The sequence below is a fragment of the Rhinopithecus bieti genome, unplaced genomic scaffold, assembly GCF_001698545.2.
Source record: "Rhinopithecus bieti isolate Rb0 unplaced genomic scaffold, ASM169854v2 scaffold_70516, whole genome shotgun sequence".
In the NCBI taxonomy this organism is placed as follows: Eukaryota; Metazoa; Chordata; class Mammalia; order Primates; family Cercopithecidae; genus Rhinopithecus; species Rhinopithecus bieti.
This window is the reverse complement of record NW_016826783.1, coordinates 114,226-134,502: the sequence shown is the minus strand read 5'-3', so window position 1 is coordinate 134,502 and position 20,277 is coordinate 114,226. Positions and strand designations below refer to the sequence as shown.

The 20,277-nt window shown below is 42.7% G+C and overlaps 2 protein-coding genes and 1 pseudogene across 2 annotated transcripts; 1 reads left to right on the top strand and 2 right to left on the bottom strand.

Annotated features, from left to right (window-relative positions):
• Nucleotides 1-4,323: 4,323 nt before the first annotated feature.
• LOC108523093 (olfactory receptor 1E1) lies at nucleotides 4,324-5,626 on the top strand. The gene has a single exon (XM_017863586.1). It carries the CDS (start codon nucleotides 4,324-4,326, stop codon nucleotides 5,266-5,268), a length of 945 nt encoding a protein of 314 aa, XP_017719075.1. The 3' UTR covers nucleotides 5,269-5,626.
• Nucleotides 5,627-8,980: 3,354 nt separating this feature from the next.
• On the bottom strand, nucleotides 8,981-17,914 carry LOC108523084 (UV excision repair protein RAD23 homolog B pseudogene; annotated as a pseudogene).
• Nucleotides 17,915-18,050: 136 nt separating this feature from the next.
• OR1R1 (olfactory receptor family 1 subfamily R member 1) lies at nucleotides 18,051-19,103 on the bottom strand. Its single transcript, XM_017863583.1, has one exon. The coding sequence runs from the start codon at nucleotides 19,101-19,103 to the stop codon at nucleotides 18,168-18,170; it is 936 nt and encodes a 311-aa protein (XP_017719072.1). The 3' UTR covers nucleotides 18,051-18,167.
• Between the last annotated feature and the right edge of the window lie 1,174 nt (nucleotides 19,104-20,277).

Genomic DNA, 20,277 nt, shown 5'->3' with positions numbered 1-20,277 from the left:
ACAGGACTGCTATCCATTTCCTAAGCAGGTAGTGATTAAGCATCCCTCCATGAGCTCCGTCCTCATGATATCCCTAAATAGAGTCAGGTGCGATCAGTGACTGAATACAGTGACAGATGACATGTACAGTAATTAGTCACTGATGCAGGGATCTGAGCAAATTTATTCTATCGAGGTCCAGGGTAATTACTTTGTCTTTAATGAGTTACCCCGGAATCTAGATTCCTCTGGGATGCAGGGTCCCTGAGGCTCAGGGATGGGTAGAAGGGGAGATGTGAGAAGGAGTGGTCCAGACATAGGGGACGACTACAGAGACTGTTACTTTACGTGTCGTAATGGATAAAAGGGAGCAAGATCTCGGGTCAGGATGCTGGAGTTACCGTCAGATGTTGGGTGAGTTGGGCAGAAGGGTGAGGGAGCTGATTCTTGGTGTCCTTCCAGCCTGCGGGTCTTGATTTCCCAGGTGTGTGATGTTCTGCAGGATATTTTTTCAGTCATAATAACTTTTCTCTTTTCTATGTCTTTGCCTCCCACGACTTTCCAACATTCTAGAAGTATTTTAACTAATGTTTTCCAGTTACAGTCGTTGGTAATGATAGCACTTACACATATTTCTTATTGTGTAATATATCCTCACAAGATCCTATCATTTTGGTATAATGACAGCTCTGTGCGGTATGCTTTATTGCAGTCATTCTCAAGCCTTGTTTTGTTTTAAAATTATATGTGAAGCTTTACAGATAATTTTATGGTTCTCCAGAAGTCAGAACCATAAGCATAGTCTGTCTGTCTGTCTGTCTATCTATCTATCTATCTATCTATCATCTCCAATCTATCACTCTACCTGTATCTATCTATCTATCTATCTATCTATCTATCTATCTATCTATCTATCTCATCTATCCATCTGGCATCTATCATCATCTATCTATATCTACCCCTCTCTCTCTCTCTAATCTACCTCTCTACCTGTATCTATCTATTATCTATCTATCTATTATCTATCTATCTATCTATCTATCTATCTATCTATCTATCTATCTATCTATATCTATCAAGACACACACACAGAGAGAGAGAGAGAGAAAGAGAGAGATTCTTTTAAGAAATTGGCTCACAAGATTGTGGGCATGGGTAAGTCTGAAATCCACAAGGCAGGTAAGTAGGCTGGAGACCCAGGGAAGAGTTGAAGTTACAGTCTTGAGTCTGAGCAGTCTGAAGGCATAATTCTTTCTTCTTCAGGATACTGTGGTCTTTTCTCTTAAGGCCTTCAACTAATTCTATGAGGCTTATCACGTAGTAGGGGGAGTCTGCTTTACTCAAAGTCTACTGATTTACAGGTCAGTCATATTACAGAATACCTTTACCACAACATCTAGAACTGGCATTTGACCAAAACTTGGTACCAGAGCCTAGCCAAGTGATAGACTGGATAAAGAAAGTGTGGCACGGTGGCTCAAGCCTATAATCCCAGCACTCTGGGAGGCCAAGACGGGCAGATCACGAGGTCAGGAGATCGAGACCATCCTGGCTCACACGGTGAAACCCCGTCTCTACTAAAAAATACAAAAAACTAGCCGGGCGAGGTGGCAGGTGCCTGTAGTCCCAGCTACTCGGGAGGCTGAGGCAGGAGAATGGCGTGAACCTGGGAGGCGGAGCTTGCAGTGAGCTGAGATCCGGCCACTGCACTCCAGCCTGGGCGACAGAGTGAGACTCCGTCTCAAAAAAAAAAAAAAAAAAAAAAAAAAAAAGTGTGGCACATATACACCATGGAATATACTATGCAGCCATCAAAAAGAATGAGTTAATGTCCTTTGCAGGGACATGGGTGAAGCTGGAAACCATCATTCTCAGCAAACTAACACAGGAACACAAAACCGAACAACCTCATGTTCTCACCCATAAGTGGGAGTTGAACAGTGAGAACACAAAGACACAGGGAGGGGGAACAACACATACCAGGGCCTGTCGGGGGGTGGAGGCCAAAGGGAGGGAGACCATTAGGACAAATACTTAATCCACGTGGGCCTTAAAACCTAGATGTCGGGTTGATGGGTGCAGCAAACCACCATGGCCCATGTATACCTATGTAACAAATCTACAAGTTCTGCACGTGTATCCCAGAACTTAAAGTAAAATAAAATAAAATAAAATTAACCATCACATGGGATATGGATACCTGAAGACAAACTCAAAGGAGGGCTTGAGGTTAGAAATTATCCTTCTTCTTTCTGTTTGTCCCCAAATTTATAAAATTATTATCATATTTGTTTTTCCCACACCAATTTCAATGACATGAAGTAGATTTGAGCAGCAGAATGTTTGGTTTGGGTCATTTGTATTTGTGAAAAGAGTAGTATATCTGAGATACCCTAATATTTTCCCCAGGCACAAAATTACATTGGTGACGTCAGCAATAGAGTGTCAAAATGTAGTGTTAAATTGGTAAAGGTAATGAGTTCTTATTCCAGGAGGATTTAGTAGAAGTAGTTATTAGTTATTCAATGGGCATTTGCTACCTTTTAAGTTGGAGGAATGCACATTCCAGCCTGAGAAACAGCCAACAACTATTTAGAAAACATCTGCATTATCCAGGCACCATGCCAAGTGCTGTGACTGCCCTGCCACGGTTATGACATGGCCTTTCATGCATAGCGTTTACAGTCTGGTAAGGAAGTCAGCTATCAACAGGTGATCAAAGGCATGGAGTGCTACCGGATGAGTATGAGATGCTGCGGAAACGTAGAAGCAGGTCTCACTTGGTTTACAGAGACATAGGGAAGGTTTAGCTGAGCAACTTACATGTAATAGACCTGAAGGATAAGTGAAAATGAGCCGGATGAAGATGGGGCATGGGGGGGATAGGTGCTAGGTAGGAGGAACAGCAAGTATGAAAGGCTGGAGGCAGGAAATTATGACTTATAAGTCCAGCATTGCTGAAAAGAGGATGCAAGAGTCATTGTGGGGCCAGATGAGGCTGTGGAGGCAGGTGTGGGTCAGGTAATGAAACATCCTTTGTGCTCTTGAAAGGAATTTTGCCTTTATCTTAAGAACAATGATAATCCATTTAATATTTAATCAGGAGAGAGGGATGATCAGATTTTCATCTCAGAATGCCACAATGTAAATGAAGATTGTTGGAAGAGAAGGTTGTTGAAGCACAGGGGCAGGAAGATGAATTGAGAAGCAGTTTCAATAGTCCAGGTAAGATTTCCACCTGGTCTAGGGCAGTGGTAGTTGGGAGAAGGAGTGGATGAATTAGAAAGAGGATGAAGTGCAGGATCTATAGGACTTGCTAGATTGGATATTGACTGTGAGAGAAAAGAATTTAATGAACTCAAACCTCAGGCCTCTGACTTGAGCCTGGATTCCATTCACTAAACATGAGAGAGTGGAGGAGGATGGAGTTAGAAGAGGAGCAGGGTGAGATCAGAATGTCATTTAGGATCTGTTAAGCTGAAGATGCCTGTGATCCATACAAGAGATGATAATCATTGAGACTCAGGATATCAAGTTCTGTATACTAGAGAATGCTACACCTGAACACCTGAGTTTTTTGTTTGTTGTTTTTTTTGACAGAGTCTTACTCTGTCACCCAGGTTGGAGTGCAACGGCACGAACTTAGCTCACTGCAACCTCCACCTCCCAGGTTCAAGCAATTCTCCTGCCTCAGCCTCCTGAGTAGCTGAATTACAAGTGCCCGCCACCACACCAGGCTAATTTTTGTATTTTTAGTAGAGATGAAGTTTCACCACGTTGGCCAGGCTGGTCTTGAACTCCTGGCCTCAGGTGATTCACGTGCCTCGGCCTCCCAAAGTGCTGGGATTACAGGTGTGAGCTACTGCGCCCAGTCTATACCTGAGTTTTAAATGGCAATTAAAGCCATTGGAGTAGATATGTTTTTATTGGGCATTATGCAGAATTATAAAAAAAATGAAGTTTGGAAAACTCCCTGAGGAATATCAACATGTAAGATACTGACAGAGGAAGAGCCAGCTGCAGTTACCGGCCAGGCAGGTAAGAGAGAAACCAATACATTTTATGTTTCAGAAGTAAATAGATGAGTATTTTAGAAAGGATGGAATATTGTTACATGTTAAAGATAAATGAAGAGGAAAAAGATAAAGTTAAGTAAGTCATTTCTGATTATAGCAATTCTTATTATAGATATTCATGGTATAGAGATAATTATTTTAATGTCAGTTAAATAAAGAATTTTTGCAAAACGCCGAACAGACCAAGTGTCACACAAGTATCTCCATTTTAAAATTCACATTTTTAAAGGACAGTATTGTTTTCCCTTAAAGATACTGGAGACAGAGCATGATGGGACGAAATCAAACCAGCATCTCAGAGTTCCTGCTCCTGGGCCTGCCCATCCAGCCAGAGCAGCAAAACCTGTTCTATGCCCTGTTCTTGGCCATGTATCTTACCCCCCTCCTGGGGAACCTCCTCATCATTGTCCTCATTCAACTGGACTCCCATCTCCACACACCTATGTATTTGTTTCTCAGCCACTTGTCCTTCTCAGACCTCTGCTTCTCTTCCGTGACCATTCCCAAGTTGTTACAGAACATGCAGAACCAAGACCCATCCATCCCCTATGCGGACTGCCTTACCCAAATGTACTTCTTCCTGTTTTTTGGAGACCTGGAGAGCTTCCTTCTTGTGGCCATGGCCTATGACCGCTATGTGGCCATCTGCTTCCCCCTGCACTACACCGCCATCATGAACCCCATGCTCTGTCTCTCCCTGGTGGCGCTGTCCTGGGTACTGACCACCTTCCATGCCATGTTACACACTTTACTCATGGCCAGGTTGTGTTTTTGTGCAGACAATGTGATCCCCCACTTTTTCTGTGATATGTCTGCTCTGCTGAAGCTGGCCTGCTCTGACACTCGAGTTAATGAATTGGTGATATTTATCATGGGAGGGCTGATTCTTGTCATCCCATTCCTACTCATCCTTGGGTCCTATGCACAGATTGTCTCCTCCATCCTTAAGGTCCCTTCGTCTAAGGGTATCTGCAAGGCCTTCTCTACTTGTGGCTCCCACCTCTCTGTGGTGTCACTGTTCTATGGGACCATTATTGGCCTCTACTTAGGCCCATCAGTGAATAGTTCTACTCTAAAGGAGACTGTCATGGCTATGATGTACACTGTGGTGACCCCCATGCTGAACCCCTTCATCTACAGCCTGAGGAACAGAGACATGAAGGGAGCCCTGGGCAGAATCATTCATCAAAAGAAAACTTTCTTATCTCTCTGATGATAACACTTGGAGCTATTACATAGTTTATCCAGTAAAATATTGACATTATTGGAATATTCTAGATTATTTCCTCACCATAAATACTTTTGTTGAAATGGCATCTTACATAATTTTTCAATATATAGTGGAGATGAAGTATAGCTGAGTAGTTGGACTAGGGAAGGGGGTCTTGGTGACCTGGCTAAGACTTCCTGTTTGTCTTCCCAAGGTGATCCTGGAAAAACATAGTTTAAGAATGATTGTTTTAGATGGTCTTCATGCCCCACATTCTTAAATTATCACAGGATTTTGTTATGTTACTCCGAGTTTTGCTTTGACTGTAGAATCATTTTAATTTATTTTTTTAAAAAAATTTAAAAATTTTTATTTATTTTTATTTTGTATTTCAGACAGGGTCTCACTCTGTTGCCCAGGCTGGAGTGCAGTGGCACAATCATGGCTCACTGTAGCCTCCACCTTCTGGACTCAAGGGATTCTCCTGCTTCAGCCTCCCAAGTAGCGAGGACTACAGGCATGCACCACTATACCCAGCTAATTTTTAAGATTTTTTTTTTTGTAGAGATGAGGTCTCCCTATGTTTCTCAGGCTGGTCTTGAATTCCTGGCTTCAAGTGATCCTCCCGCCTTGGCCGTTCAAAGTGCTGGGATTACAGGCATGAGGCACCGTGCCTGGCTTGTGGAATTATTTATTTGTTTATTATTTATGAGACTGAGTCTTGCTCTGTCACCCAGGCTAGACTACAATGGCATGATCTTGGCTCACTGCAACCTCCACCTCCTGGGTTCAAGTGATCCTCCTGCCTCAGCCTCCCAAGTAGCTGGGATTACAGGCATGTGCCACCACGTCTGGCTAATTTTTGTGTTTTTAGTAGAGACGGGGTTTCACCATGTTGGCCAGGCTGGTCTCGAACTCCTGACCACAAGTGATCCGCCCATCTCAACCTCCCAAAGTGCTAGGATTACAGGTGTGAGTCACCGCGCCCAGGCTTTTTCAAGATTTTTTCCTGGTTAACACTAAAGCTGAACATCTTCTTATATTGTTTATTCTTTATGAATGTTCTGTAAATATTCTTTGTACACTTTTACTCAGGTGTGTTTTATTTTTATTAGATTATAGGAGCTCTTTGTATATTTTAAATTTCAATCTTGTGTTTATGAGACGTGTTATAGCCTGTTACTTCTTTTTCAAATTTCCGTTATCTTTTGTCCCAAAAAACTTTCCTATTTCTATCTGGTCAAATATGTCAACCTTTTTATAGCACTTCTCCATTTTGCATAAATTATAAATATTATTTTATATTAGAGTATTTTATAGGTTGTAATTTAAGTTTAGCTTTTTAAACCATCTGAAATATAATTTTACTTGTACTGCAAAATTTTCATTTAATATTTTCCCATGTCAATTTCCCCGGTAGTATATCCTTTCTCCCATTGATTTTCTTAATCACAAAACAAATTCTCACATACACAGGACTATTTTTAATGTTCTTTTCACTCAATTGATCTTTTTTGTCAACTCCTGTTCCTGAATAAATAGATACTGTTTTAATTATTGGGTTTTCTCAAGTATATATTGATACTTGGTAGACAAACAACCAATTTATGGTTCCTATTTTTCAAATATTTCTTATAAATTTTACCTATTTTGTCTTTCAAGAGAACTTGAGAATAAACTTGTCCATCTCCACAAAAATAATTCCATTGGGAATTTTGTTTGGATTGCATTGAATGTATTTGAGTAGATATTACTCAAATTACACTCATAATTATGTTGTGTTGTATTCATATAAGTATGGCAATTCTTCAAGGATCTAGAACCAGAAATACCATTTGACCCAGCAATCCCATTATTGGGTATATACCCAAAGGATTATAAATCTTTTTAAAACTCTTATCTCTACTTGTGGTGTGAGTAAGTTTCCAACATTGGTCAATTTGTATTCTTTTTTATTATTATTTTTAAAAATGAGTTTCGCTCTGTCACCCAGGCTGGAGTGCAATGGTATCATCTCGGCTCACTGCAACCTCCGCCTCCCGGGCTCAACATATAAAATATGTTATGACATATGTTACAAGGCAAGGGTATTATGCATTGCCTTACCCTAAAACAATCTTTTTATCTCCTTTATTTTTTTATTTTTATTTTTATTTTTTGAGACAGAGTCTCGCTCTGTCACCCAGGCTGGAGTGCAGTAGTGTGATCTCAGCTCACTGCAACCTCTGCCTCCCGGGTTCAAGCGATTCTCCTGCCTCAGCCTCCCGAGTAGCTGGGACCACAGGTGCCGCCCCCACGCCTGGCTAATTTTTTGTATTTTTAGTAGAGACGGGGTTTCACTGTGTTAGCCAGGATGGTCTCGATCTCCTGACCTCGTGATCCGCCCACCTTGGCCTCCCAGAGTGCTGGGATTACAGGCGTGAGCCACCGCGCCCAGCTTATCTCCTTTATTATAGCAGTGAATTTTGGTCTCTGTAACGCCATTTGCCTTAAATTCAACTTTGTTATTAAAAGATAAAGCATGCTATCTGCATTTATTACCATAAGACATATTTTTCTTTATTATTGTTAAATAAAATTTTACATACCATTTTTAATATTATGACTTTTAAATTTTGAGTTTTTAATTTTGACTAATTCCTTGGTTGGTTAGAGTGCATCAAGTTTACTAACTTTCTACAACTTAATTTTAAGGCTGAGGGAGGAGAATCGCTTGAACCCAGGAGGCAGAGATTGCAGTGAGCCGAGATTGCACCATTGCACCCCAGCATGGGAACAGAGCAAGACTCTGTCTCCAAAAAAACCAAAAACCAAAAAAACTTTTACTGCAACATAAGAACGAAGTAAACAGTAATTAGACACCTACCAATTTTCCTCCAAAACAAAACAAAAAATAATGTAAACAGAAAAATAACTCTGCCTATACTCATACAGTTTCTCAAATCATGTTAGAAGGATCTCACATTCAATGATCAAGAAATTTTAAAACAGCAGTCATTATTTTTATTTTACGAAAAGGTTCCCTTTCTCCCCTCCCACCCCAAGTAGTTAACATGGAAGAATAGGCTTCCTCACACATTAACTTTATACTCATTTTTGAAGTGGCAACAATTAACTATCAATAATTTGGCATTTCTGTTCAGAGTTGCTACAATTTTTTTTTTTTAATTTCACAAAGCCATTATTCAGTGTTGCCATGAAACAGAGACTGTAAATTCCAGATAGCTAAGATTCTTTCTGAAACCAATGTTAAGTCAAAGAAATATAAAGCAGGGCATTACACTACGTTTCTGGGTCTGGTACTAAAAAGACTGAAACCTAGGAAAAATTACCTGCTGTTTTATGGAAGAAATAAAGATCTGCAAAAACTGATGTTTGGTTGTATAATATTTTACACCCTGCGTGGAGTTGCGACATCTGCTAAGTGAAGAGACACGCAGTGTATTTATCCCTGCCCGATATCCTACATCCGTCCTTCCCCACTCTCAACAATCTGCCTCCTTATACCAAGTATTGTGGATACGAGCCCAACTCATCCCAGACAATCCAGTGGACAAGTGAGTGTAACAGACTGGTGTGAAGTATGAGATACAGAAAAGTCCCTTTCAGTCTTCATCGAAGTTCTACTGTACAAGAAAACTGGCCGCCAAACTCTCATTCTTCTCACAAGCAAAATATGCTTGTATCACAAATCCTTCAGGAAATCCTAATGCCTTTAACCTTTCTCTGGAGGCAGTGAAGGATTCTGTTGAATAATTTGTCTCATCTGTTGAAACTGAGGCTGATTCTGTAAAAATTCCAGGGGGGTGTAGTCCTAGCTGTCATAGTTGCTGCAACTGCAGTCACTGATACAGACTAAGGAGTCCCAGTACTAGGTGCTTGAGGGGGGTCAACCATAGTCTGACTTTCTCCATCTTCAGGGATTCTCCACTGCTGTCAGGGTTGTTGAAGCTGGCTCTCAGGGCTGCAATTACTTGCTCTCCTTCATAGCCCATTGACATGATTGCAGTTACCATATTCTCCTAAGACTGACCTGTCACAGGTGCACATGTCGCATCTTCAAAAGGGTTTGATGAGAAGAATCTTCCGAAGTCCCATCAGTGGATGTTGGGCTAGCGGCCACTGGCCTCTCTGCTGGCTTTTCTGCAGCTTTCCCTTGTTTAGTTGCTTTAGTAGGTGCAGGTTTAGAAGATGCTGTCGCTGATGCTGGAGTGAGGGACGCAGGTGTGGAACTGGGAACCAAAGCAGGGACAGGGTGGAACCTGAGCCACAGTTGTTGCTGTGGAGGAGGTAATGCACAGTGGAGAAATAATGCACAGCGGAGAAATAATGCACAGCCGAGGAATTGGTGCACAGCGCAGGAAGCGGTGCACAGCCCAGGGAGTGGTGCATGGTGGGGCAAGTACTGCACGGCGGAGGAAGTACTGCACAGTGCAGCAGTAATGCACAGCGACGGAAGTAGTGCACAGCACAGCGACGGAAGTAGTGCATGGCGGAGGAATAATGCACAGCGCTGGAAGTAGTCCACGGCAGGGGAAGTAGTGCACGGCAGGGGAAGTAGTGCACGGCAGGGGAAGTAGTGCACGGCGGACGGAGTAGTGCACGGCGGAGGGAGTAGTGCACAACGGAGGAAGTAGTTCACAGTGGGGGAAGTAATGCACAGCAGGGGAAGTAGTGCACAGCTGAGGGAGTAGTGCACAGCAGGGGAAGTAATGCTCAGCAGGAAAAGTAGTGCACAGCGGCGGAAGTAGTGCACAGCGGCGGAAGTAGTGCACAGCGGCGGAAGTAAGTAATGCATAGCGGTGGCAGGTGTAGATTGCTGAGTTTTAGCTGGTGCTGGTGTTGACACCGCTTTGGGTTTTGTCACAATAACCACCACAAAGTTTTTCGCATCAATTTTATATTCTCTGAGAGCAGTATCATCACTGAGCATTTTGCCTGCCTAAATTAATTGTGACCTGCTACAGGAAAGGCATCTTTCCCTTTTTCAGATTCAGTCTTCTCTTTCAGTGCTTTCACCGTCTCCTCCGGGTCGATGACTATCCAGAAGGTTCATTGCTGGAGGGTCTTCAGGGTGACCTGCCTAGTGCTGCTGCCAACTTGGCTGCGGGGCTGCTGGGTGGGGTCTGGGGCCTGGCGGGGCCTCGGGGTCACCCACACTTCTCGTGTTCTTCGGAGGAAGGCAGTGGGGGTGGGGGCTTGTCACATTCACTCAGCCCAGTGGCCTCTTCTCCAGCCAGGGCCCAGGCCACACCATCTATTTTTGTTTTCTGGATTGGAGGATATTCGAGCACTTCTGGGGAAAATGGGCCATTTGTTTTCCAGGCCTCTCCTTTGCTTGTGTTGTGTGAGAGCCAATTACCCTGATTAACTTTTCCTCAATCTGATTCACATTGGCTTCATATGATCCAGAAATTTCTCAAAACTTGGCATGCTAATGGCACTAGTTTCTTTTCTATTCTTTTTGAGACGAAAAAGTCTGTTTTCCTGCTCTGTTGCCCAGGCTGGAGTGCAATGGCACAATCTTGGCTCACTGCAACCTCCACCTCCTGGATTCAAATGATTCTCATGCCTCAGCCTCCCCAGTAGCTGGGATTACAGACACCCACCACCATGCCCAGCTAATTTTTGTATTTTTAGTAGAGAGAGAGTTTTGCCATGTTGGCTAAGCTGGTCTTGAACTCCTGACCTCAGGTGACCTGCCCACCTTGGCCTCCCAAAGTGCTGGGAGCCACCACTACGGGCATGAGCCACCAGCCCACTAGTTTCCATTTTTCAGCCCTGCTACTCCCTTTAAAATCTCTACATTTCATTTTAACTGGATACAGAATAGTCCATGGAGAAGTTGTGTCTTAGATCTGCTGGACATCTGTGCTGGGTAACACAGTAGCCACATGCAGCTGTTGAGCACTTGAAAGAGGCTAGTTCAAACGGAGATATGCTGTGAGTATAAAAACATACTGGATATTGAAGACAGCAAGAAAAACAGAGGTACACTATAGCATTAATAATTTTAAATATTGGTTATTTGTTGAAATGATATTTTGATATATTGGCTTAAAATGTTATTTTTTTTATAAAAATTATTATTTTAGCCGGGCAGCGGGGCTCCAAGCCTGTAATCCCAGCACTTTGGGAGGCCGAGACGGGTGGATCACGAGGTCAGGAGATCGAGACCATCCTGGGCTCACATGGTGAAACCCGTCTCTATAAAAAAATACAAAAAACTAGCGGGCGAGGTGGTGGGCGCCTGTGTCCCAGCTACTCGGGAGCTGAGGCAGGAGAGATGGTGTAAACTGGGAGCGGAGCTTGCAGTGGAGCTGAAGATCCGGCCCACTGCACTCCAGCCCTGGCGACAGAGCGAGACTCCGTCTCAAAAAAAAAAAAAAAAAAAAATTATTATTAATTTTAAATTTCAATAGTTTTTGAGATATAGGTGTTTTTTGGTTACGTGGATAGGTTCTTTAGTGATTTCTGAGATTTTGGTGCACCTGTCACCCAAGCAGTGTACGCGGTACCCAATATGTAGTTTTTTTATCCCTCACCCTGTTCGAAATGAAAGCTTGGAGTCGTAAAGAACACGAGCACTTGAACAAAGGATTTCTCAGCAAGGCAATTTTACTTCTGCAGAAGGGTGCTGCTTGCAAGCCAGATTGCCATGAGAGCACACCAAACAAAGGAAAGCAGGGATTCTTATACCTGATGCACTGGGTCCCTACTGCTATGTCCTATCTGGAGGACATTGGCTGGAGCTGGACTGCACAATCTAGACTGATCCTGATTGGCTAAAAACGCAAGACTTTCCTAAATAGGTAAAGGTGCACAATGGGGAACAAGAAAGGAAGGGGGGTTGCTTATGGAAAGCTAGGATGACAATAACATTTCCAAATAAGGAAGAGGCATAGGCTGCAAGCTGGAACATGTCTGGGCATGTCCGGGCAATATCTAGGCAGACTGGTGACTAGAACAAACAATTTAGGTCCTGGTTAAAGTACAAGGACATAGGATATACTCATTTCCTTACTATTTTCAACAGCTATCTGGGGTATAACAAAAAGTCATTAGTAAAATAAAGGATTCATTGGTATGTAACATAAAAAGCAAGCAAGGAAAACTTGAAGGGAGTTTTAAGAGGAACTACTATTTTTAACACTTATTGTTCTTTACAAAGATAAATTTTGAAGAGGAACTAGGAACTTTTCATTGCTAACAACCCCCATCCCATCCTTTGTCCCGGAGTCCCCAGAGTCCATTATTAATCTTATGCCTTTGCATCCTCATGGCTTAGCTCCCACTTATAAGTGAGAACATACAATATTTGTTTTTCCATTCCTGAGTTACTTCACTTAGAATAATGGCCTCCAGCTCCAGCCAAGTTTCTGTGGCCATTATTTCATTCTGTTCTATGGCTGAGTAATATTCTGTAGTTTATTTATACCACATAAAGTTATTAACATTCATCTTCTAAAAAGGAAAAAGCCATTTAATGTTTTTAGAGATGGTGTTTTGCTATGTTGCCAAGGTTGGAGTTCAGTGGCTATTCACACATCTGATCATCGCACACTATGGCTTTGAACTCTTGGGCTCAAGCAATCGTCTCCCCTCAGTCATCTGAGCAGCTGGGACTACAGGTGTGTGCCTGGCTATTTCTACCTTTTAAAATGTGTTTATTGAAAATTTAAAATTACTTATGTGACTCACATTTGTGACTTACATTTTATTACTAGTGGACAATGCTGCTTTTGATTAACGTCTTCCATTTTGATTACTTCCAAAATTATTTTTTCTGATGCATTTATTTTATGTTTTTCAAATTGAGAGATAAAATTGTATGTATTGATCATGCACAACATGATACTTTAAAGTATGTATACACTGCAGAATGACCAAATCTAGCGAATTAACATATACATTACCTCACATAGTTATCTTTTTTTGTGGTGAGAGCACATCTACTCTCTTAGTATTTTTCAAGAATACAATATATTGTTAACTACAGTCACCATGTTGTGATAAATCTTTTAAATTTATTCCTCCTAGATAGGAGGAATACTGTCTGAAATGTTGCACCCTTTGACCAACATCTCACCAACTCCACCCCCACCAAAATTTTTTCATAGTTTAAAATTTTCACTATTACGTGTGATGTTGACTCTTTATAATTTTTAAATTATATATTTTGGGAAATTCTCAGAAAAATGCCCTTCTTAGGGCCCGAGACATCCAATTTTAGCATTGTGGTTTAGTCAGAATTGACCAACTATCGTGCTGAAGCAAGGACACCATTGTCTCTAAACCTCTTCCAAGAAATAGGCTTCATATTTATGAGGTAGAAGACTGTGAAGTAATTGCAAATCCCTGTTCAAAGTCTCTTTGGTTTAGAAATAATGCTTGGCCAGACGCAGTGGCTCACACCTGTAATCCCAGCACTTTGGGAGGCCAAGGCAGGTGGATCACGAGGTCAAGAGATCGAGACCATCCTGACCAACATGGTGAAACCCCATCTCTACTAAAATACAAAAATTAGCTGGGTGTGGTGGCGCATGCCTGTAATCCCAGCTACTCAGCAGGCTGAGGCAGGAGAATCACTTGAATCCGGGAAGCGGAGGTTGCAGTGAGCCAAGATCATGCCATTGCACACCAGCCTGGGCAACAGAGTGAGACTCCATCTCAAAAAAATAAAAAACAAAAAAAGAAAGAAAGAAAGAAAAAGAAAAAAGAATTAATACTTCTTGCTGATTTCATCCTATCAGTGTCCTAATCAAGATAAAAGGAAAGGCTGTTTAGATGTCCCTATGACCTGTCCTGAGTGAAGCTGTTAAAAATAGAACAGGCCAGGTGTGGTGGCTCATGCCTGTAATTCCAGCAATTTGGGAGGCCAAGGCAGGTGGATCACCTGAGGCCAGGAGTTCGAGACCAGCCTGGCCAACATGGTGAAACCCTGTCTCTACTAAATATATAAAAATTAGCCCAATGTGGTGGTACACACCTGTAGTTCCAGCTACTCATGAGGCTGAGACAGAAGAATCGCTCAAACCTGAGAGGCGGAGGTTGTGGTGAGCTGAGATTGCGTCATTGCACTCCAGCCTGGGCGACAGAACAAGACCCTGTCTCTAAATAAATAAATAAATAAATAAATAAATAAATAGGAGAACAACCTGTTCCATTGCCAGCAGTCATTCAGTGCTGCTAGCAGAGACGTAGATGGTAGATCCAGGGCAAGTAACCCACTGCTGAGTTCAGAGGCACTGGAGCTGTTTGATGCGTTGAAGAATCCTGGCTGGGAGCAGTGTACATTATACCTGGTATTATAGTTGATAAAGAATAAAGGGAGAGCAAAATCTTTTAATAGGATTGTCTAGGGGTCCTATAATTTCCATTTTATTGCCATTTAGAGAATTAAAGACTGTTCTCATCCAGAGCGAGGATAAGGTACAGCCTTGGCTGACTGTAACACAGTTTGTTAAGGAAGTCGCTTTTTATTTTATTCTGAGCTTTGATCAGGACCTGGTATTGAGTTTTTAAGAAGCCGTTTTGCCTCTGATGAGGTAATCCTAAATTTTTAAATTGAACATATTAGCGTGACTTCAAATATGAAAAGATGGGATTATTATTAGTGTTTCAGACATCATTTTAATATCCATTTTCACAGCAGAACTGGTCTATAATTTTGTTCGTGTCTTGTATTTTTCTTCTTCAGTAAATTAGGTAGCTATTTTAATTTTACTTAATTTTAGGTTCTGGAATGCATTACATAGAGCCTGGGGGTTATTCTTGAGAGTCTGAAAAGGGGAGTATTTGGTCCTTGAAATTTTGAAAAACCCAGAAAGCCTCCTCACCCGAGAATTTTTCATTGTAATATAAATATAGTGCACAAATCTTAAGTGTACAACCTGCTGAATTTGACACCCGTGTGACCACTGTACAGATCAAGATAGAGAGGATTTATGTCACTTCAGAAATTTTCCTTGTGCCCCCTCCTTGTCAGTCCCCACCCACATCCAGAGGGTAATGACTACTGTGGTTTCTGCCACCGGAGATGAATTTGCCGGCTCATGAACTTTGAATAGATGGAATCATACAATATATATATATTTTTAGATTCTTCTACTCATCATGTTTTAAAGATGTATCCATGTCGTGTGAATCATCAGAGTTCAATCTTTTTCACTGCTGCATTGTATACCATTGAAATGATTATGCCGCAGTTGACTTATTCCTTCTGCTGATGCGCATTTGGGTTGTTCAGTTTTAGCTACTATGACTGAAGCCTCTTTGAAAATTCTTATATACATCTTTTGCTGGACATTTGTTTTCACTTATTTTGGGTACTTCAGGAGCAAAATTTCTGTGCTGTAGACTGGGTAAATACTAAAACGTTGGGAACTGCCAACAGTTCGCAAAGCAGTTTTATTCTTTTACAGTCTTACTAGCAATATATGGGGGTGTTAATTGTTCCACATCCTTGCTAACCTTTGATATTCTCAATCTGTTGTTTCTAACATTTGATATTCTGATGGGTATGTAGTAGTATCTTATTATGATTTTAATTTGCATTTCCCTGATGAATAATAATGTTGAATATGTTTTCATATGCTTATTGTCGGCCTCAAGACTTTCATTAGAGATGTTTTTTTGGTTTATATTGTCTTCATTTTCCCTTCTCAAATATTTATTTTAATGGTCTATTCAGACATTGTATATATAATTGAGCTAGCTTTTGCAGTTTGTCTTTGGTTAGAAAAGTCTTATTCTGATTTTTAAATTTACTTGAGACGTTCTAGAAAGATTTAAAATATCCTTTGTGATTATATTCTTTTTAAAAGTGTCTGCCATGTAACAGTTTCTCAGTTAATGTTAGCTTTTAAATTTTAATTATTATTTTTTTGAGACAGACTCTCACTCTGTCGCCCAGGCTGGAGTGCACTGGTGCAATCTCGGTTCACTGCAACCTCCACCACCTCCTGGGTTGAAGCGATTTTCCTGCCTCAGCCTCCCCAGCAGCTGGGATTACAGGCGTCCTTCACCACACTCAGCTAATTTTTGTATTTTTAGTAGAGACAGGGTTTCACCATGTTGGCGAGGCTGCTCTTGAACTTCTGACCTCAGGTGATCCACCTGCCTCGGCCTCCCAAAGTTCTGGGATTACAGGCGTGAGCCACCACGCCCACCCAGCTTTTATTATTTTTATTGCAAGAATTTTCATTACAACCTTGCAATAGTGAAAATTAGAAAACATAAATATTTATCAATAAGGGACTGATTAAACTGTGGAAGATCCACAGTCTAGGATTGTATAGCATGAAGTTAAGAATGAAGGCATTCTATTGGTGGTAGTAAGACGAGGTCTTCTAGATGTATTGTTTCATAAAAAAAGGAAACTGCAGAATTATATAAATAGAATGACACTATGTTTCAAAATCAGTATATATATAAATAGAATGACACTATGTTTCAAAATCAGAATATATATATAGAATGACACTATGTTTCAAAATCAGAATATATAAATAGAATGACACTATGTTTCAAAATCGGAATATATATAAATAGAATGACACTATGTTTCAAAATCAGAGCGAGAGAGCAAAAGTGAAGGAAAGAGCGAGAGATTCAACTGATAATTGGGATGGCAGTGGAGGTTGATTTGGNCTCCTGGGCTCAAGTGGTCCTCCCACCTTGGCCTCCCAAAATGCTGGGATTATAGAAGCCACTGCAGCCGGCTGAAACCCAAATCTTTTTTGGTTTGTATTTGCCCATTCCCTGGGTACTTTTGGTCACTGCTCAGCTCTTAAGAAGAGAGGCAAAGATTAGAACCAGAATTTCTTTTTGTTGTTGTTGTTGTTGTTGTTGAGACGGAGTCTCGCCCTGTCGCCCAGGCTGGAGTGCAGTGGCCGGATCTCAGCTCACTGCAAGCTCTACCTCCTGGGTTCACACCATTCTCTTGCCTCAGCCTCCAGAGTAGCTGGGACAATGGGCGCCCGCCACCTCGCCCGGCTAGTTTTTTGTATTTTTTTTTAGTAGAGACAGGGTTTCACCGTGTTAGCCAGGATGGTCTTGATCTCCTGACCTCGTGATCCGCCCGTCTCGGCCTCCCAAAGTGCTGGGATTACAGGCTTGAGCCACCACGCCCGGCCAGAATTTAAATTTTTAAAAGCCACTTAAAAAATAACTGGATCTTGAAGTGTCTTCAGGAGGAGTCTGCAGAGGCATCCAACAACAGCTCTTTAAGATCCTCCCCTGGGCTGGGTGCGGAGGCTCACGCCTGTAATCCCAGCACTTTGGAAGGCCCAGGCAGGGGTATCACTTGAGGCCAGGAGTTCGAGACCAGCCTGGTCAACCCCGTCTCTAGTAAAGAAAATACAAAACATTAGCCGGGTGTGGTGGCAGGCGCCTGTAATCCTGGCTATTTGGGAGACTGAGGCGGGAGAATCGCTTGAATCCAGGAGGCGGAGGGTGTAGTGAGCTGAGATCGCGCCACTGCACTCCAGCGTGGGCACCAGAGCCAGACATTATCTCAAAAAATAAAAAAATAAAAATAAAATAAAATAAAGCATCCATTGCTTTTCAAGCTTCCCGTCCAATCACTGGGTTTCTGCTAGTCACACTCTTTCTTCTCCCTCTTCACAAATTATTTCCCTACCTTCATTTGCCGTCTTTTCATTTACCCAAAATTTAAAAGTAGAATCTATCTCACACATTCAGACAACACAGAAATGAATTTAACCTACTATGTATCCATCACTACAGTAAACACGTTGTCATATTTACTTCAGGTCTAATTTCTTATTTAACAACAAATAAGCCAGAGTACATCGAAATTAATAGTGCTTTGGAAAGCCAAAAAACAAGGTTTTTTCTGTAACTGTTATTATGAAAATGCCATGGAGCCAGATTCGCCCTCAGGCCTCTTGGGGTGCAGCCCTCCATCTGAGCACCCTTTTCAGAGCGCTCTTGACCTCTTTGTTGCGAAGGCTGTAGATGAAAGGGTTCAAGGTCGGCGTGATGACCGCGTAGACCACACCAGCCAGGCGGTCGTAGCGGGCCGAGTAGGCAGACGACGGCCGGAAATACACGGAGAGGACGGAGCCGAAGAAAAGCGCCACCGCCACCAGGTGGGCCCCGCAGGTGGAGAAGACGCGGCGCCGGCCGCCGGCCGAGCGCAAGCGGAGCACCACGCGTAGGATACGCGCGTAGGAGAGGAACACAAGAAGCAGCGGGGCCAACACCACGGCCAGGCCCTCGGAAAAGATGGCCGTCTCCGCGGCGGACGTGTCCGAGGTCGCCAAGCCCAGCATTACCGCCATGTCGCAAAAGAAGTGGCGCACGGGGGCGGCGCGCGGGTAGGAAAGCGCGGAGAGGAACAGCGTGTGCAGCAGCGACTGCAGGTGCGCCACGGCCCACGACGCACGCACCAGCGTGGCGCAGCGCCATGGCGTCACCAGCGCGCCGTAGCGCAGGGGCCGGCACACCGCCGTCGCGCGGTGGTAGGACGTGGCCGCCAGGAGGTAGCTCTCGGTGATGCCCAGAGCCACGAAGAAGTACATCTGGGCGAAGCACGCCTGGAAGGATATGGCCTGGCCCGGGTGGAGCAGGCCGGCCAGCAGCCCGGGGACCGTGACGGTGGTAAAGCAGACGTCCACGAGGCTCAGGTGACCCAAGAAGTAATACATGGGGGAGCAGAGGGCCCCGCCGCACCTCACCAGCACCACCATGCTCAGGTTGCTCAGGGCGTTGAACAGATAGATGCCAAGGAACAGCAGCGGGTGGGCGTCTGTTCTTTCCACCAGGCCGAGGAGGAGGAACACGGGGGCAGATGTGAGGTTGGTCGGAGCCATGGAGAGGACTGACAGGTGGAAATGCCGAGGGGAGGGAGGAGGCAGCCGGCCGAAATTCTAGAACTCCGGATGGACTTCCTGCATGTTGAAGTTCCAGATATACATTTTAATATATATGTTTATAAATATATACATTTCTGCTTGCTAAATGGATTGAAAATCACTTTGATCATCCAATAATCTTAATTTTATGAAGAAACGGATTCTCAAGAGTATTCTAGCATAGTGGGTAACTCTCAAACTTTGGTGTAGGTCAGACCTGCTTTGAATCCTGGCTCTACCAAAAGGTGTTGCGACCTCCCTGGGCCTCATTTTCTTCTTCTTTAATGAGGAAAATACTAGTAGCTATCCACGGAATTGGTTGTTGGATACAGTGAATAAGTTTATAATACTTGGCACAGTGCCTGGCATAGAATAAGCCCTCAAAACTCCTCTATCATCTATCTATCCAAACTCCTCTATCTATCTATCTAAACTCTTCTATCCATCTATCCCTACTATCTATGTGATCTATGTATCATCTGTGTAATCTATCTAACATCTATCTGCTTAATCATCATTATTTGTTTAAACAATTAGGAGCAGAATTCGGACCCAGGCCATTTGAATACCAGTCAAAATTTTATCATAAGCACCTTACTACATTCAGCATTCATTTGTTGACCGCACATTGTATGGTTGTTCAGGAATTGACAAGTTTTTTTTGGGGGGGGGGGTAAAGAATCGTATAGTTAATATTTTAGGCTTGTGGTCCATATAGTCTTGTTGCAACAACTCAGCTCTGAAGTTGCAGTGCAAAAGCATCCATCAACAAAAAGTAAACAAATGGCCACAGTACTGTTCCAATAAAACTTTATTAACAAAACAGTTGGTGGTCTGGATTTGGACAATTTGCTGACCCCTGTACTAGATACATACTGTAGAGAGCAGGAAGATGAATGAGTCTTAGCTTCTGCCCCCGAACAGTTTGACCTGCAGTAGCTTGCAGCATGTTTAATACTTTATTAATTTTATGAACCAAGTGGAAGTAAATTATTCTTCCTAGAAAAATTTGGGAAGAATTCCAAGAATAGGTGAGACTTGAACTGGGTCTTGGAGATTGAATCAGGTTCACCAAACAGACATGATGTTATGTGGGACAGGGAGGGCGTTCCAGACTGAATGAAGAGATTGT